Source organism: Centruroides vittatus, unplaced genomic scaffold (genome assembly GCF_030686945.1).
Source record: "Centruroides vittatus isolate TY-2023 unplaced genomic scaffold, ASM3068694v2 scaffold_149, whole genome shotgun sequence".
Lineage (NCBI taxonomy): Eukaryota > Metazoa > Arthropoda > Arachnida > Scorpiones > Buthidae > Centruroides > Centruroides vittatus.
This window is the reverse complement of record NW_027122681.1, coordinates 3,478,532-3,495,987: the sequence shown is the minus strand read 5'-3', so window position 1 is coordinate 3,495,987 and position 17,456 is coordinate 3,478,532. Positions and strand designations below refer to the sequence as shown.

The 17,456-nt window shown below is 41.1% G+C and overlaps 4 protein-coding genes across 4 annotated transcripts; 1 reads left to right on the top strand and 3 right to left on the bottom strand.

The window, feature by feature from the left end:
* Positions 1-5,828: 5,828 nt before the first annotated feature.
* LOC136987218 (uncharacterized) lies at positions 5,829-6,995 on the bottom strand (the record flags this gene model as incomplete). Its single annotated transcript, XM_067284908.1, has 2 exons — positions 6,180-6,995; positions 5,829-6,077 (listed from the first exon to the last, which is right to left on the bottom strand). Coding segments are annotated over exons 1-2 (1,008 nt in total), but the record flags the coding sequence as incomplete, so codon positions are not given.
* Positions 6,996-9,385: 2,390 nt separating this feature from the next.
* On the bottom strand, positions 9,386-10,600 carry LOC136987217 (uncharacterized). Its single transcript, XM_067284907.1, has 2 exons — positions 10,306-10,600; positions 9,386-10,224 (listed from the first exon to the last, which is right to left on the bottom strand). Exons 1-2 carry the CDS (start codon positions 10,598-10,600, stop codon positions 9,386-9,388), a joined length of 1,134 nt encoding a protein of 377 aa, XP_067141008.1.
* A 1,808-nt stretch (positions 10,601-12,408) lies between these two features.
* Positions 12,409-13,611, bottom strand: LOC136987216 (uncharacterized). Its single transcript, XM_067284906.1, has one exon. It carries the CDS (start codon positions 13,609-13,611, stop codon positions 12,409-12,411), a length of 1,203 nt encoding a protein of 400 aa, XP_067141007.1.
* A 2,754-nt stretch (positions 13,612-16,365) lies between these two features.
* On the top strand, positions 16,366-17,201 carry LOC136987215 (general transcription factor II-I repeat domain-containing protein 2A-like). Its single transcript, XM_067284904.1, has 2 exons — positions 16,366-16,552; positions 16,672-17,201. The coding sequence occupies exons 1-2, from the start codon at positions 16,366-16,368 to the stop codon at positions 17,199-17,201; spliced, it is 717 nt and encodes a 238-aa protein (XP_067141005.1).
* The last annotated feature ends 255 nt before the right edge of the window (positions 17,202-17,456 follow it).

Genomic DNA, 17,456 nt, shown 5'->3' with positions numbered 1-17,456 from the left:
CCATTCTTATGTCAAATGTAGGGACACTACTTGGGCGAGCTGCAAATAATCTCCTCAGCTGACTATCTGAACAATCAGCTAAAAGTTTATTCTGAGATCTCTGTTTAATGTAATAAAAAAGAGACAACTGTTCTCTCCTAAGAGATAGTGGAGGCTCATGAGCATCCACATACAAACTTTGTACAGGAGAAGTTCGAAATGCACCAGTGCACAAACGCAATGCTTGATGGTGGATTGGATCCAGCATCCGAAGAGTAGATTCACGTGTAGAGCCATACACAACGCACCCATAGTCCAGCTTAGAGCGAACAAGGGCCCTATAATCCTGAGCATAGAACATTTGTCTGCTCCCCAGGATGAGCAGCACAATACCTTTAACAGGTTTAAAGCTTTTAAACATCTACTCTTCAAGATTGCGCAAGTGTGGTAAGAACGTCAATTTATGGTCAAACACGACACCCAAAAATTTTGCTTCGTTGACCATTGAGATTTTAACCCCATTTAGGTGAATTTCAGGGTCCAGGTGCAAACCACGCCTTCGGCAAAAGTGGATGCACGAGGTCTTCTCTACGTTAAAACTGAAACCATTGGTCTTGGACCAATTGTCTATTCGATTTAAGGAGGTTTGCAGTTGTCTCTCAATAAAACCCATGTTACTAGACTGACAGGAAATCTGAAAGTCATCCACATACAGAGAGTGTTTCACACTGGGAGAAAGACAGTTAGTTATACTGTTAATTTTTATTAGGAACAGAGTTACACTCAAAATAGAACCTTGAGGGACACCCTCTTCTTGTGTGAAAGGCCTAGACAAAGTGTTGCCCATCCTGACTTGGAATCTTCGATTCTGTAGGAAGTTTTTTATAAAAATTGGCAAATTACCCCGCATCCGAATTTGTGCAGATCACAAAGTATCCCGTATCGCCAACAGCGATCATAGGCCTTCTCTATATCGAAAAACACAGACACTAAGTGCTGTCGTCTAATAAACGCTTCGCGTATAGATGTTTCAAGGTTTACTAAATTGTCTGTGGTACTTCTGTTCCTACGAAATCCACTCTGATGTGGTGAAAAGTAGTTCTTTTCCTCTAGGAGGAACATCAAACGTCTGTTGACCATTCTCTCGAAAAGTTTGCAGAGACAACTAGTCAGAGAAATTGGTCTATAATTAGAGGGATTCTTGCAGTCTTTACCTGGCTTGGAAATGGGAATAATAATTGATAGCCTCCAAGAGTCAGGGAAAATACATTCTGTCCATATTCTGTTAAACAGATTCAGAAGGTTACTAAGGGAATTGCCTGACAGATTTTTAATCATGCTGTAATGGATTTTATCCGGGCCTACAGCAGTATTCCCCGAGCGAGAGATTGCTGTACATAGTTCTATTCTGCTGAATGGCACATTATATTCCTCATTAGAAGGGGAGTGGAAGTTTAGATATTGTTTTTCAGTTTGGACTTTATAAGCCTGAAAATCCTTTGTATACATAATATTGCTGGATGAAGACGAAAATGTTTCACCCAACAAATCAGCAATACCTTGTATGTCGCTGATTATTGTGCCATTATTTTCCAGCATGGACAGAGAGTGACAAGCATATTTCCCATTAATTTTATGAATTTTATCCCAGACTGCTTTTGAGCTGGTGGAAGATGTTATGCTAGAAACATACTTCCTCCAAGAATCCCTTTGGCTTTGCCTTCTTATTTTTCTGGCATTAGCCTTTGCTTTCTTAAAAGCAACCAAATTGTTAGCAGTGGGGTATCTTCTGAAAATCCCCCATGCTTTCTTTTGTTTTTTAAATGCTGCCTCGCAATTCTGATCCCACCATGGTTTCGGATGTTTTGGATATCTGGTTGACGTTTTCCCCATTGTTTTTTCGGCTGCCTGAATAATACTGGAAGTGACAACTTCGACTGCATCATTGATATCAGCAGTATTGACCATTTCCTCAGTGACGTTAGCCAAAGAGGAAAATGCAGGCCAATCTGCCGTTTCAAGTTTCCAGCGTGGTGGACGGGCTGTTTCACAGCTTTCTCTGCCTTGGTATTTTAGAAATATTGGGAAGTGGTCACTGGAAAGTGGATTAGATCCAACCTCCCATATAAACGCTGAAAACAGATTTGGGGTTGCTAATGATAGATCAATGGCAGTAAATGTTCTTGTTGGGGCGTGGAAGTATGTCACTTCTCCAGTATTAAATAAATATAGTTGGTGATTACCTATGAATCTTTCAATGGCTCTGCCTCGACAATTGATATCGTGACTGCCCCACATTGGATTGTGGCCATTGAAATCACCAAGTAAAAGGAAAGGAGTTGGCAGCTGTTCAACCAATGCATCCAATTCATCGTCATTGACTCTGACATGTGGTGGCAAGTATATGGAACAAACTGTGACAGTTACTCCAATTGAAATTCTGACTGCCACAGCTTGCAGCTCTGTTCTTATTTGTACCGGTAAGGACGGGATGCGGTTTGAAACCAGTACAGCCACACCTCCACTGGCGCGGGTGTGGCTGTCGTCATCTTTACGGTAAAGATCGAATCCTTTTAAAGAAATTCTTTCTCCAGGTTTTAGATGTGTTTCCTGGAGTGCCACGCAGAGAGATGAGGTAGAGTATGTCAGGTGTTTAACGTCAGAGAAGTTGTTGCGGAAACCACGACAGTTCCATTGGATTATTTTATAATCCATTATGTGTTTGAGGTAGCATTCTTTGCGAGGGTATCCCTCTTTAATTTAACAGGGGGTCTCTCTTTTGGAGGTGACTTTGGTTTTGTAACCTCCGTATTAGGCTCTTCATCAGAGTATGTCAGAGAACTCACTCATCAGACTGAGCCTCCGATTTTTTGGACTTTAGAGAGGGCTGCTTTCACTCTTTGTTTGTTAAGTGGGTTCTTACTGGCTTTTTTAGAACCCACATTTCTGGTTGTTACCCCTGATTTACTTACAGAGTTAGTTAGTTAGTTCTAGTTTTTTGGCACAAGAGCCATACAGGCTATGCTGCGCCATGACAAATGGTAAAATTAAACAAAGCTAAATATATATATCACAAGGCGTCAATACAACACAAAAACACAAACAAACAGAACAACACAAATATAAATATATAATAAATAAATAAATAAATAAATTAGTTAACTTAAATCTCTCTATTAATATTTATAACTTTCAAAAAGTTCAGTATCTTATCAAGATTTGGCCTCTGGCCCAAAATCTCTCTCAAAGTTGCATTTCCAAAATGCTGTCTGCGACTCTGGTCAAAAGCAACACAGTTGCAAAGTATATGTTTAACACTTAAAGTACAAATGCAATACTGGCATACTGGCTGGTCATCACCCTTCAAAAGGTATTGATGAGTAAGCCGAGTATGTCCAATTCTCAGACGAGTAAGAATGACTTCAGATCTCCTATCATACTGTTTCTTGTGTGTCCAATTTTCTATTATAGGTTTGATCTCGTAAAGTTTATTGTGGACTTGTTCGTTCCACACATTTTGCCATCTCTCTGCTAGTCGTTTTTTAACAACCAGCTTCAAGTCACCTCCTTCAATGAACATTGTATGCTGAGAAGGACTTGCTGACTTTGCAGCTGCATCAGCTGCTTCATTCCCTTTTATACCTACATGGCCTGGGACCCAACAAAATTTTACAAAAATATTACTTGCAATAAGATGGCAAAACAGTTTGCGAATTTTAATCACTATAGAGTGAGAACTAGGTTCATGTGAGATCAAAGCCTGAAGTGCACTAACTGAGTCAGTGTAAATAACACAGCGACGATGACCTTTACTAATTATATATTTTAAGGCTAGATAAATAGCCTGCAACTCTGCAGTAAAGATGGAAGAATTTGATGCAATTTGTTCTGCCACGATCTCATCCTGGCAGACAAAGGCTGAGCCAACGTAATCAACCGATTTCGATCCATCAGTATAAATAGGAATTAAATTCCTGTCGTGGTGTTGAATTTCTGCAAAGTGCTGCCTATAGATGTAGTCCGGGGTGGATTCCTTAGGAAACTGCTTTAAGCTAAAGTCAACATTAATCACAGGAGTTGACCAAGGTGATATATTATCGACCTCGACCTGTGAAATGTTGCTTGTGTCCAGGTCAATCGTGCTGCTTACATTCTCCATTCTAATGTCAAATGTAGGGACACAACTTGGGCGAGCTGTAAATAATCTTTTCAGCTGAGTATCTGATACTCTACAATAAACTGAAGGTTTAGCCAGAGATTTCTGTTTAATGTAATAGAACAAAGACAACTGCTCTCTCCTGAGAGATAGTGGAGGCTCATAAGCATCCACGTACAAACTTTGAACAGGAGAAGTTCGAAATGCACCAGTGCACAAACGCAATGCTTGATGGTGGATTGGATCCAGCATCCGAAGAGTAGATTCTCGCGCAGAGCCATAAACAACACATCCATAATCCAGCTTAGAGCGAACGAGGGCTCTATATATCCTGAGCATCGAACATTTGTCTGCTCCCCAGGATGAGCAGCATAATACCTTTAAAAGGTTCAGAGATTTTAAACATCTACTCTTCAAATTGCGCAAGTGTGGCAAGAACGTCAATTTATGGTCGAACACAACACCCAAAAATTTTGCTTCATTGACCATTGGGATTTTAACCCCATTTAGGTGAATTTCAGGGTCCAGGTGCAAACCACGCCTTCGGCAAAAGTGGATGCACGAGGTCTTCTCTGCATTAAAAGTAAAACCATTGATCTTGGACCAATTGTCTATGCGATTTAGGGAGGTTTGCAGTTGTCTTTCAATAAAACTCATGTTAGTAGACTGACAGGAGATCTGAAAGTCATCCACATACAAGGAGTGTTTCACACTGGAAGGAAGACACTTAGCTATGCTATTAATTTTGATTAGGAACAGAGTCACACTCAGAATAGAACCTTGAGGAACACCCTCTTCTTGTGTGAAAGGCCTAGACAAAGTGTTGCCCATCCTAACTTGAAATCTTCGATTCTGCAAGAAGTTTTTTATAAAAATTGGCAGATTACCCCGCAGTCCAAATTCTTGCAGATCACGGAGTATTCCATATCGCCAGCAGCGATCATAAGCCTTCTCTATATCGAAAAACACAGACACTAAGTGCTGTCGTCTTACAAACGCTTCGCGTATAGATGTTTCAAGGTTTACTAGATTGTCTGTGGTACTTCTGTTCCTACGAAATCCACTCTGATGTGTTGAAAAGTAGTTCTTTTCCTCTAGGAGGAACATCAGGCGTCTGTTTACCATTCTCTCGAAAAGTTTGCAGAGACAACTAGTCAGAGAAATTGGTCTATAATTAGAGGGATTCTTGCAGTCTTTACCTGGCTTGGGAATGGGAATTATGATAGATAGCCTCCAAGAGTCTAAAAAAGTATGTTCTGTCCATATTCTGTTGAACAGATTCAGAAGGTTACTAAGGGAATTGTCTGACAGATTTTTAATCATGCTGTAATGGATTTTATCCGGTTGGTTGGTTGGTTGGTTAAAGTTTATTGGCACAAGGGCCACATAGGCCAAGCTGCGCCACAACTTATGGTATATATATGTACATAAATAACAATAAACAATAAAAATCAACAAAACAAAAAACAAAGAACCAATAACAAAAATATACAACAATTAAACTGCATGGGTTTTGTAACAACAAGATGTATATAGATATAAATAAATAAATAATTAATTAAATTTCTTTATAAATATTTGTAACTTTTAAAAAGTTCAATAATTTATCAACATTTGGCCTCTGGCCCAAAATCTCTTTAAAACTTGCATTTCCAAAATGCTGCCTACGAATCCGTTCAGAGGCGATGCAATTGCTCAGTATGTGCTTAACACTTACATTACAGTTGCAATACTGACATACAGGCTGGTCATCACCCTTCAAAAGGTATTGATGAGTCAGTCGAGTATGTCCAATTCTCAAACGAGTAAGAATGACCTCAGATCTCCTGTCATAGGGTTTCTTCTGTGTCCAATTTTCTATCACAGGTTTGATCTCGTGTAGTTTATTGTGGACTTGTACGTTCCACACATTTTGCCATCTCTCCTCTAGTCGTTTTTTAACAACTAGCTTCAAGTCACCTCCTTCAATAAACATTGTATGCTGAGAAGGTCTTGCTGACTTTGCAGCTGCGTCAGCTTCTTCATTTCCTCTTATACCTACATGGCCTGGGACCCAACAAAATTTTATAGAGAAATTCCTCGCAAAAAGATGGCAAATCAGCTTACGAATTTTAATCACTATGGAGTGAGAACTAGGTTCATACGAGATCAAAGCCTGAAGTGCACTAACTGAGTCAGTGTAAATCATGCAGCAACGATGACCTTTCCTATTTATATACTTTAAGGCTAAATAAATAGCCTGCAACTCCGCAGTAAAAATGGAGGAATTTGGTGCGATTTGTTCTGCCACAATTTCATTCTGACAGACAAAGGCTGACCCAACGTAATCATCCGATTTAGACCCATCAGTGTATATAGGAATTAAATTCCTGTCACGATGTCGAATTTCAGCAAAGTACTGTCTATACATGTAATCTGGGGTGGATTCCTTAGGAAATTGCTTTAAGCTAAGATCGACATTTATCACAGGAGTTGACCAAGGTGATATACTATAAAGCTCAGGCTGTGAAATGTTACCCATATCCAGGTCGATCGTGCTGCTGACATTCTCCATTCTTATGCTGAATGTAGGGACACTACTTGGGCGGGCTGCAAATAATCTTATCAGCTGAGTATCTGATACTATACAATCAACTGAAGATTTAATCTGAGATTTCTGCTTAATATAATAGAACAGAGACAACTGCTCTCTCCTGAGAGATAGTGGAGGCTCATAAGCATCCACGTACAAACTTTGGACAGGAGAAGTTCGAAATGCACCAGTGCACAAACGCAATGCTTGATGGTGGATTGGATCCAGCATCCGAAGAGTAGATTCTCGCGTAGAGCCATAGACAACGCTTCCATAGTCCAGCTTAGAGCGAACGAGGGCTCTATATATCCTAAGCATCAAACATTTGTCTGCTCCCCAGGATGAGCAGCACAGTACCTTTAAAAGGTTCAGAGATTTTAAACATCTACTCTTCAAATTGCGCAAGTGTGATAAGAACGTCAGTTTTTGGTCAAACACAACACCCAAAAACTTTGCCTCATTGACTATTGGGATTTTAACCCCATTTAGGTGAATTTCCGGGTCCAGGTGCAAACCACGCCTTCGGCAAAAGTGGATACAGGAGGTCTTCTCTGCATTAAAAGTAAAACCATTGATCTTGGACCAATTGTCTATGCGGTTTAGCGAGGTTTGCAGCTGTCTCTCGATGAAACCCATGTTACTAGACTGGCAGGAGATCTGAAAGTCATCCACATACAGAGTGTGTTTCACACTGGGAGGAAGACACTTAGCTATGCTGTTAATTTTTACTAGGAACAGAGTCACACTCAAAATACAACCTTGAGGAACACCTTCTTCTTGTGTGAAAGGCCTAGAAAAAGTGTTGCCCATCCTGACTTGGAATCTACGATTCTGCAGGAAGTTTTTTATAAAAATTGGCAAATTACCCCGCAATCCGAATTTGTGCAGATCACGGAGTATACCGTATCGCCAGCAGCGATCGTAGGCCTTCTCTATATCAAAAAACACAGACACTAAGTGCTGCCGTCTAACAAACGCTTCGCGTATAGATGTTTCAAGAATTACTAAATTGTCTGTGGTACTTCTGTTCCTACGAAATCCACTCTGATGTGGTGAAAAGTAGTTCTTTTCCTCTAAGAGGAACATCAGGCGTCTGTTTACCATTCTCTCGAAAAGTTTGCAGAGACAACTAGTCAGAGAAATTGGTCTATAATTAGAGGGATTTTTGTGGTCTTTACCTGGCTTGGGTATGGGAATGATGATAGATAGCCTCCAAGAGTCTGGAAAAGTATGTTCTGTCCATATTCTGTTAAACAGATTCAGAAGATTACTGAGGGAATTGTCTGATAGATTTTTAATCATGCTGTAGTGGATTTTATCCGGGCCTACAGCAGTATTCCCCGAGCGAGAGATTGCTGTACATAGTTCTATTCTGCTGAATGGCACATTATATTCCTCATTAGATGGGGAGTGGAAGTTTAGATATTGTTTTTCAGATCGCACTTTGTAAGCCTGAAAATCCTTTGTATACATAATATTGCTGGATGAGGACGAAAATGTTTCACCCAAACAATCAGCAATACCTTTTATGTCACTGATTATTGTGCCATTATTTTCCAGCATGGACAGAGAGTGAGAAGCATATTTCCCATTAATTTTATGGATTTTATCCCAGACCGCTTTTGAGCTGGTGGAAGATGTTATGCTAGATACATACTTCCTCCAAGAATCCCTTTGGCTTTGCCTCCTTATTTTTCTGGCATTTGCCTTTGCTTTTTTAAAAGCTATCAAATTCTCAGCAGTGGGGTATCTTCTGAAGATCCCCCATGCTTTCTTTTGTTTTTTAAATGCTACCTCACAATTCTGATCCCACCATGGTTTCGGATGTTTTGGATATCTGGTTGACGTTTTCCCCATTGTTTTTTCGGCTGCCTGAATAATACTCGATGTGACAACTTCTACTGCATCATTGATATCGGCAGTATTGACCATTTCCTCAGTGATGTTAGCCAAAGAGGAAAATGTAGGCCAATCTGCCGTTTCAAATTTCCAGCGTGGTGGACGGGCTGTTTCACAGCTTTCTCTGCCTCGATATTCTAAAAATATTGGGAAGTGGTCGCTGGAAAGTGGATTACATCCAACCTTCCATGTAAACGCTGAAAACAGATTTGGACTAGCTAATGTCAAATCAATGGCAGTAAATGTTCTTGTTGGGGCGTGGAAGTATGTCACTTCTCCAGTATTAAATAAATAGAGTTGGTGATTGCCTATAAATCTCTCAATGGCCCTGCCTCGACGGTTTATGTCGGGACTGCCCCACATTGGGTTGTGGCCATTGAAATCACCGAGTAAAAGGAATGGAGTCGGCAGTTGTTCAACCAAGGCATCCAATTCATCTTCATCGATTCTGACATCTGGTGGCAAGTATATGGAACAAACTGTGACAGTAACGCCAATTGAAATTCTGACTGCCACAGCTTGCAGCTCTGTTGTTATTTGTACCGGTAAGGACGGGATGCGGTTTGAAACCAGTATAGCCACACCTCCGCTGGCACGGTTGTGGCTATCGTCATCCTTACGATAAAGATTGAATCCTTTTAAAGAAATATTTTCTCCAGGTTTCAGATGGGTTTCCTGGAGTGCCACACAGAGAGATGAGGTAGATAATGTCAAGTGTTTAATGTCAGAAAAGTTGTTGCGGAAACCACGACAGTTCCATTGGATTATTTTGTTATCCATTATGTGTTTGAGGTAGCATTCTTCGCAAAAGTGTCCCTCTTCAATTTCACAGAGGATTTTCCTTTTGGAGGTGAAATTGGTTGTGGCACCTCCATATTATTCTCTTCATCAGAGATATCAGAGAACTCACTCATAGATTGAGCCTCTGATTTTTTAGATTTAGAGAGAGCTGCTTTCACTCTCTGTTTGTTTAGTGGGTTCTTACTTGCCTTCTTAGAACCCAGGTTTCTTGTTGTGACCCCTGTTTTAGGTAGGGGTGCTTTTGCTTTTAGATTCTCTTTTTCTGGTGTTTCTTTTGATGGGATCAGTAGACATTTCGCATGGCAAGTGAGAGATTCTTTCGGAGAAACTGAAATATTCGTTTGAACTGCACATGTCTTTGTGGATTTCAAAACAGCTGCAAATGTCTTCTGTTTCAATGGTGCACTTGAAGTGACCATGCGCCGAGCCTCTAGGTAAGGTATGTTGCTAACTGTTTTCACTCGTTGGATTTCTTTCTCTCTCTGCCATGCAGGGCATTTCCGGGAGTAGGCAGGATGGGCGTCTTTGCAATTCACACAGCATGGAGTATTGGTACACTCAGCACTCTGGTGACCTTCACTTCCACACTGTGCACATACGCTCTTTCCTCTGCAGGATGTTTGAGAATGTCCAAACCGCTGGCATTTGAAGCAGCGCAGTGGGTTTGGAACATATGGTCGAACTGGACAGCGCAGATATCCTGCAGTAACAAATGATGGTAATGTTGGCTTTCCAAAAGTGAGAATGAGATGTTTAGTTGGTATCAACTTGCCATCACGACGAATGGAGATGCGTCGGACAGCAGTGACACCTTGATCTGAAAGACCGATCTGGATATCTGATTCATCTTCAGACATCAGATCGACCTCAGATATCACACCACGTGATGAGTTCAAACTTGCGTGTGGTGTGATGGTGACTGTTATGTCTCCTAGAGATGTCATTTTCAAAAGCTTTGCTGACTGTTGAGAGGAGGCTGCTTCTATCAGTAGGTCCCCTGACCTCAATTTTTGTATTTTCTTTAAATGTCCAATAGTTGATTCAAACAACTTTTGAATTAGGAAAGGGGAACACTTAGACATCGGTTTTTCAGTAGTACTATGTACTATGAGATAAATTGGTTGGTTGGAGGAACTGACCTCCTTTGGTTGTGATGCCATGGTGCTTGTGGTTTTTGAATTTGTTGAATCCATGTTTAAAAATAACTATTCAGCTCCTAGTGACCCCACCCACCATGGGGTCCAACAAGGGGATGCCGTCACATGGGAGACTCCCATAGACCGTCACACCAGGGTTTCCCAGGAGCTATACCCTCACAATGCAGTCAAGAAGAGCACATCTTGCCTGACGTGTCCGCCCGGTCTGCATCGATCGGTTGACTCCAAGCCGAGGTCAAGAATGACTCACCGACCAGCCGATTGACTCAAACGGAGCCTGATTTGAGCCTCCCGTTTATCCGAAGCAGGGGCCAAAGCAGTGTGTTGGGGACGGTATGTTGCCCCTCAACTACCAGGATCCCCCTTTCCGGCATACGGGCCACCACGCACGGCAAACACGTGGGTGGGCGTTCAGATCCCAGGGATGGTAAAGAAGAAATACCAAACCATCTCTGGGAGGTCCCCTCATCGAGGGATTTTATCCGGACCTACAGCAGTATTCCCCGAGCGAGAGATTGCTGTACATAGTTCTATTCTGCTAAATGGCACATTATATTCCTCATTAGATGGAGAGTAAAAGTTTAGATATTGTTTTTCACTTTGGACTTTATAAGCCTGGAAATCTTGTCGTATACATAATATTGCTGGATGAAGACGAAAATGTTTCACCCAACAAATCAGCAATACCTTTTATGTCACTGATTATTGTGCCATTATTTTCCAGCATGGACAGAGAGTGAGAAGCATATTTCCCATTAATTTTATGGATTTTATCCCAGACCGCTTTTGAGCTGGTGGAAGATGTTATGCTAGATACATACTTCCTCCAAGAATCCCTTTGGCTTTGCCTTCTTATTTTTCTGGCATTTGCCTTTGCTTTTTTAAAAGCTATCAAATTCTCAGCAGTGGGGTATCTTCTGAAAATCCCCCATGCTTTCTTTTGTTTTTTAAATGCTGCCTCACAATTCTGATCCCACCATGGTTTCGGATGTTTTGGATATCTGGTTGACGTTTTCCCCATTGTTTTTTCGGCTGCCTGAATAATACTCGAAGTGACAACTTCTACTGCATCATTGATATCGGCAGTATTGACCATTTCCTCAGTGATATTAGCCAAAGAGGAAAATGCAGGCCAATCTGCCGTTTCAAATTTCCAGCGTGGTGGACGGGCTGTTTCACAGCTTTCCTCTGCCTCTATATTTTAAAAATATTGGAAAGTGGTCGCTGGAAAGTGGATTAGATCCAACCTCCCATGTAAACGCTGAAAACAGATTTGGACTAGCTAATGTCAAATCAATGGCAGTAAATGTTCTTGTTGGGGCGTGGAAGTATGTCACTTCTCCAGTATTAAATATATACAGTTGGTGATTTCCTATAAATCTTCTCAATGGCCCTGCCTCGACGATTGATGTCGTGACTGCCCCACATTGGATTGTGGCCATTGAAATCACCAAGTAGAATAAACGGAGTCGGCAGTTGTTCAACCAAGTCATCCAATTCATCCTCATTGACTCTGACATCTGGTGGCAAGTATATGGAACAAACTGTGACAGTTACTCCAATTGAAATTCTGACTGCCACAGCTTGCAGCTCTGTTCTTATTTGTACCGGTAAGGAAGGGATGCGGTTTGAAACCAGTACAGCCACACCTCCACTGGCGCGGGTGTGGCTATCATCATCCTTACGGTAAAGATCAAATCCTTTTAAAGAAATTTTTTCTCCAGGTTTTAGATGTGTTTCCTGGAGTGCCACGCAGAGAGATGTGGTAGGTGATGTCAAGTGTTTAACGTCAAAAAAGTTGTTGCGGAAACCACGACAGTTCCATTGGATTATTTTATAATCCATTATGTGGTTGAGGCAGCATTCTTTGCGAGGGTATCCCTCTTTAATTTAACAGGCGGTCTCTCTTTTGGAGGTGACATTGGTTTTGTTACCTCCACATTATTCTCTTCATCAGAGATATCAGAGAACTCGCTCACAGACTGAGCCTCTGATTTTTTAGATTTAGAGAGAGCTGCTTTCACTCTCTGTTTGTTTAATGGGTTCTTACTAGCCTTTTTTGAACCCAGGTTTCTTGTTATCACCCCTGTTTTAGGTAGGGGTGTTTTTTGTTTTGTATTGTCATTTTCTGCTGTTTCTTTTGAAGGGATCAGTAAACATTTTGCATGGCGAGTGAGAGATTCCTTTGGGGAAACAGAAATGTCTGTCTGAACTTCACATGTCTTTGTGGATTTCAGAGCAGCAGCAAATGTTTTTTGTTTCAGTGGTGCACTTGAAGTGACCATGCGACGTGCCTCTGGGTAGGGTAAGTTGTTGACTGTTTTTACACGCTGTATTTCTTTTTCTCTCTGCCATGCAGGGCATTTCCGGGAGTAAGCAGGATGGGCATCTTTACAGTTCACACAGCATGGGGTACTTTTACATTCTGTACTGTCGTGACCCTCAGTCCCACACTGTGCACATGCGCTTTTTCCTCGGCAGGATGTTTGCGAGTGTCCAAACCGCTGGCATTTGAAACAACGCAGCGGATTTGGGATATATGGACGGACTGAGCAACGTAGGTATCCTGCTGTTATAAAGGATGGCAATGTTGGTTTGCTGAAAGTAAGAATCAGGTGTTTGGTTGGTATCAACTTGCCATCTCGACGAATTGAAATGCGCCGGACAGCAACGACACCTTGATCTGAAAGACCAATCTGAATATCTGATTCGTCTTCAGACATCAGATCAATTTCAGATATCACACCACGTGATGAGTTTAAACTTCCGTGTGGTGTGACAGTGATTTCCATTTCTCCCAGGGTCTTTGTTTCTAGAAGTTTTGCAGATTGTTGTGGGGAGGATGTTTCCACCAGTAAATCACCTGATCTTAATTTCTGAATTTTTTTCAAATCTCCAATAGTCGACTGGAACAATTTTTGAATCAGAAAAGGAGAAGCTTTAGATAATGGTTTGTCACCAGTTGCGTGTACTATTAAGTACGCTGGGGTACTGGACATTTTTAAATTTTTCCGCTCTTTCGGATCTTTTATTTTTGGGGAATCCATGATTATAAGTAAAACATTCAGCTTCTGGTGACCCCACCCACCATGGGGCCCAACAAGGGGATGCCGTCACATGGGAGACTCCCATAGACCGTCGCACCAGGGTTTCCCAGGAGCTATACCCTCACAATGCAGTCGAGAAAAGCACACCTTGTCTGACGTGTCTGCCCGGTCTGCATCGATCGGTTGACTCCAAGCCGAGGTCAACAATGACTCAACGACCAGCCGATTGACTCAAACGGAGCCTGATTTGAGCCTCCCGTTTATCCGAAGCAGGGGCCAAAGCAGTGTGTTGGGGACGGTATGTTGCCCCTCAACTACCAGGATCCCCCTTTCCGGCATACGGGACACCACGCACGGCAAACACGTGGGTGGGCGTTCAGATCCCAGCGATGGTAAAGAAGAGTTTCTAAACCATCTCTGGGAGGTCCCCTCACCACGGACAGGAACCCACATCGAGGGGAATTGGAACTTTTTATTTACTTTTATTTTTACATTCTTTTTTTTCGTAAATTTAAAATTAAATTATTATTTTTAATTTTTATTTTATTTGAAATTTAACAGTCGTAAACTGTGATATACGAAGGCTATTTTTTAAGTAAGGTCCGTTTGTGAATCAGAGTGAGAATAATGAGCAATCATGGCAGTACGCATGCGCTTCTGCTCCGAGCAAGCTTGGCGCGCGTTTTGACGCCATTTGCAGCCATATCGTCTGTCTGTATGCCGAGCTGTAAAAGTTTAAAATGTTTAAAAAAATTGAGTCTCCCGCCGACTGTGAGATACGATCTGTTATTCGATTCTTGAGTTCAAGAAACTTGGCAGCAGCAGAAATTCACCGTCAGATTTCTGAAGTTTACGGTGATAATGCTATGAGTGACAATAAAGTTCAAGGACGGGCGAGTTAATGTGCACGATGAACCATGCCCTGACCCACCTCTGATTTCTGAAGATTTGGTTCGTGATGTGGATAACAAAATTCGAGAGGGCCGACGATTCACGATTTCAATGTTATCAATTGAATTTCCACAGATTTCAAGATCAGTTTTGTATACCATTGTTTCGGAGAAACTGAATTATCGAAAATTGTGTTCTCGGTGGGTTCCAAGACTGCTTTCTGACGATCACAAAACAAAAAGATTGGACAGTGCTTTATCGTTTTTGACTCGATACGATCATCCACACAGTCCGGACCTTGCACTCAGTGATTTTCACTTGTTTCGATACTTAAAGGAGTTCCTTGGTGGTCAACGGTTCAACGACGATGAAGAAGTGAAAACTGCAGTCGTGGATTGGGCTTCTTCACAGGCGGCAGATTTCTTTGACGTCGAAATTCAAAAATTGTTGAGCGGTATGACAAATGTTTAAACAAAAATGGAAATTATGTAGAAAAGTAGATAAAAGTATGTAGAATATGAAAAAAATATATTTTAATGATATTTACAGTAGTTTTCGTTTTATTAAAAAACGGACCTTATTTAAAAAATAGCCCTCGTATTTGTGACAGAAAACAAAAAACAGATTGATTCTAGCGCCAATTTGAAACGAGATATCGCAATTTTATTATATTTAAAATATTCAGATTTTCCGCTGCACCGTGTTAATCACTTTTGATTCATTTCTGAACACCGGGGTAAAACTGACGGGCCATAAATATAATTTAGATAAGAATGGTAACCACATTTATGATGGATTAGTGTCCTGCACCTAGCATGTTGACGATCTGACTCGCAAATTCTGAGAAATAGTGGAGACGCCCGGACAGGGGTCGAACGAATTAAGACCTGCCTGGCCATTTGTCACGTGTGCGTAATAGTCTTCTGTCCCCGCCTCTTTAGTCTTTGGTCAGAGTGGATACAGAACAAAGCACGTGGTAGTCTAGCTTGCCTTATCTCAAACACAATTCATTGCGGGGCTCAGAATTTTCGGCACAACGAGACATTGTTTTGCAGAGTGAACAGTATGGCGCCGGGAATTAAACACAAGGTCGATCGCGAGAATCGTCAATTTCAAGCAGCGTGGACTAACAAGTACTGTTTTGTGCAACAGAACAACAGCATTATTTGCCTCTTGTGCAATGGAACAGTAGCAGTGCTGTAGGGTTTGGAATCGCCTAGGCGTGCGATTTCCACCCTGTTTTGTTATAACGAACTTTCATAACGGAAAAGCCGTTAGGATCGACCATGAGAAGATCCGTTGTGTTTCAAATCGACGACAGACAGACGATTGGCCGGTGGGAAGTGACCGTTGTCGGCCGTTGTGGAAACTTTCAAATTTGATTGGCGGACGATTCGAACGTTGAGACTATTTAAGCCGTAGTTTCGGCGGGAATGGAGGTGGTGTGGTATCGTATTGAGTTCGTATCGTGAGTCCGTATCGGGATCGGCTGGATTCGTATTGGGAAGATCGGATCAAAGAAATTGTCGTTATCGAAGTGCTAACTAACTCTCTCGTTGGACGTTACGTGGGTTAGTACGGACTTGTTCCTGACTCTGAGGTTTTGTAATTGTCGGTCTGTTTGTTCGTAAGGAGTTCTTTCGACGAATTTGTACGGGAATAGTCGGTTGTTGTTCAGACTAGTGTTTGTGCATAATTAATTGTAACTCTAATTTGGATTATTTTGTACATTTACTGTAGAAATAAAATTTGTGTTTTTCGTCAAACCGACTGAGTGGTTAATTTTGAACATTACTAGTGCCAAAAGAATTCAACCTGAAGCGACATCATGAAAGCCAACACAAGGATTTCCTTCTGCAAGGTATGGAACGTAAACGGAAAATCCAATCGTTACGACGATCACTAATCAGCCAACAAAATGTGTTCAAGAAACAATCTGGAGAATTGGATGCAGCTGTTAAAGCCAGCCTAGAAATATCTGCTTTAATAGCCAAGAATGGGAAACCTTTCACAGACGGCGATATGATAAAAAAATGTCTTATCATTGCAAGTGAAAAGATGTGTCCTGAGAAGACAAAATGTTTTCAAACAATCAGTCTTAACCGCATGACGATACAACGGAGAATCTCGGAAATTGCATCAGAATTTCTGGCCAACTTAATATTTTAGTTGCAAACTGTGCTTATTTTTCTTTGGCTGTGGATGAATCCACTAACATATCATTAACAGCACAAGTGATTGTGTTTATTAGAAGTGTTTCACTAGATTTTATTGTAAATGAAGAATTTCTTGGCATGGCATCACTTTCCGAACATACAACTGGTGCTGACTTACTTACTGGTTTATTGAGTGTTTGCAACAAATCAGCACTGGACTTTGACAAGCTATCCAGCATTGCCACTGATGGAGCACCATCTATGGTTGGATGTGAGAATGGCATGGTCACCTTGCTGAAAAACCACCTTGGAGACAGGCAAAAGGAGTTAGTCCAGTATCATTGCATAATTCACCAACAGCAACTTTGTGCAAAGAAGCTGGCATTTGAACGTCTGCTGAAAGATGTCCATGATACTGTAAACTTAATCCGCCGTCATGGACTCAACCATCGACTCTTCAAATCATTTCTTGAAGAAATAGATGGCTCATTAGGTTTGGTTTGGTTTGGTTTGTATGAGTTTTTTGGCACAAGAGCCATATAGGCTATGCTGCGCCATGCCAAATAGTTAAATGAAATAAAGCTATATATATATATATATATATATCAAAAAATATTAATATAACACAAAAACAAACAAGTGCAAATAAAAAAAAAATCAAATATGAGTGTATAATAAATAAATAAATATATTAGTTAACTCAAATCTCTTTATTAAAATTTGTAACTTTCAAAAAGTTCAGTATCTTATCAAGATTTGGCCTCTGGCCCAAAATCTCTTTCAAACTTGCATTTCCGA

What these genes read in the sequence shown, in the direction of transcription:
- LOC136987217 (XM_067284907.1), bottom strand. Translation starts at nt 10,600, where the DNA reads ATGGATTCAACAAATTCAAAAACCACAAGCACCATGGCATCACAACCA. An exon ending in CACCATCACACCACACGCAA is followed by an intron (nt 10,225 to 10,305) that starts GTTTGAACTCAT and finishes TCGGTCTTTCAG; the next exon opens with ATCAAGGTGTCACTGCTGTC.
- LOC136987216 (XM_067284906.1), bottom strand. Translation starts at nt 13,611, where the DNA reads ATGGATTCCCCAAAAATAAAAGATCCGAAAGAGCGGAAAAATTTAAAA.
- LOC136987215 (XM_067284904.1), top strand. Translation starts at nt 16,366, where the DNA reads ATGGAACGTAAACGGAAAATCCAATCGTTACGACGATCACTAATCAGC. An exon ending in AAAATGTCTTATCATTGCAA is followed by an intron (nt 16,553 to 16,671) that starts GTGAAAAGATGT and finishes TTAATATTTTAG; the next exon opens with TTGCAAACTGTGCTTATTTT.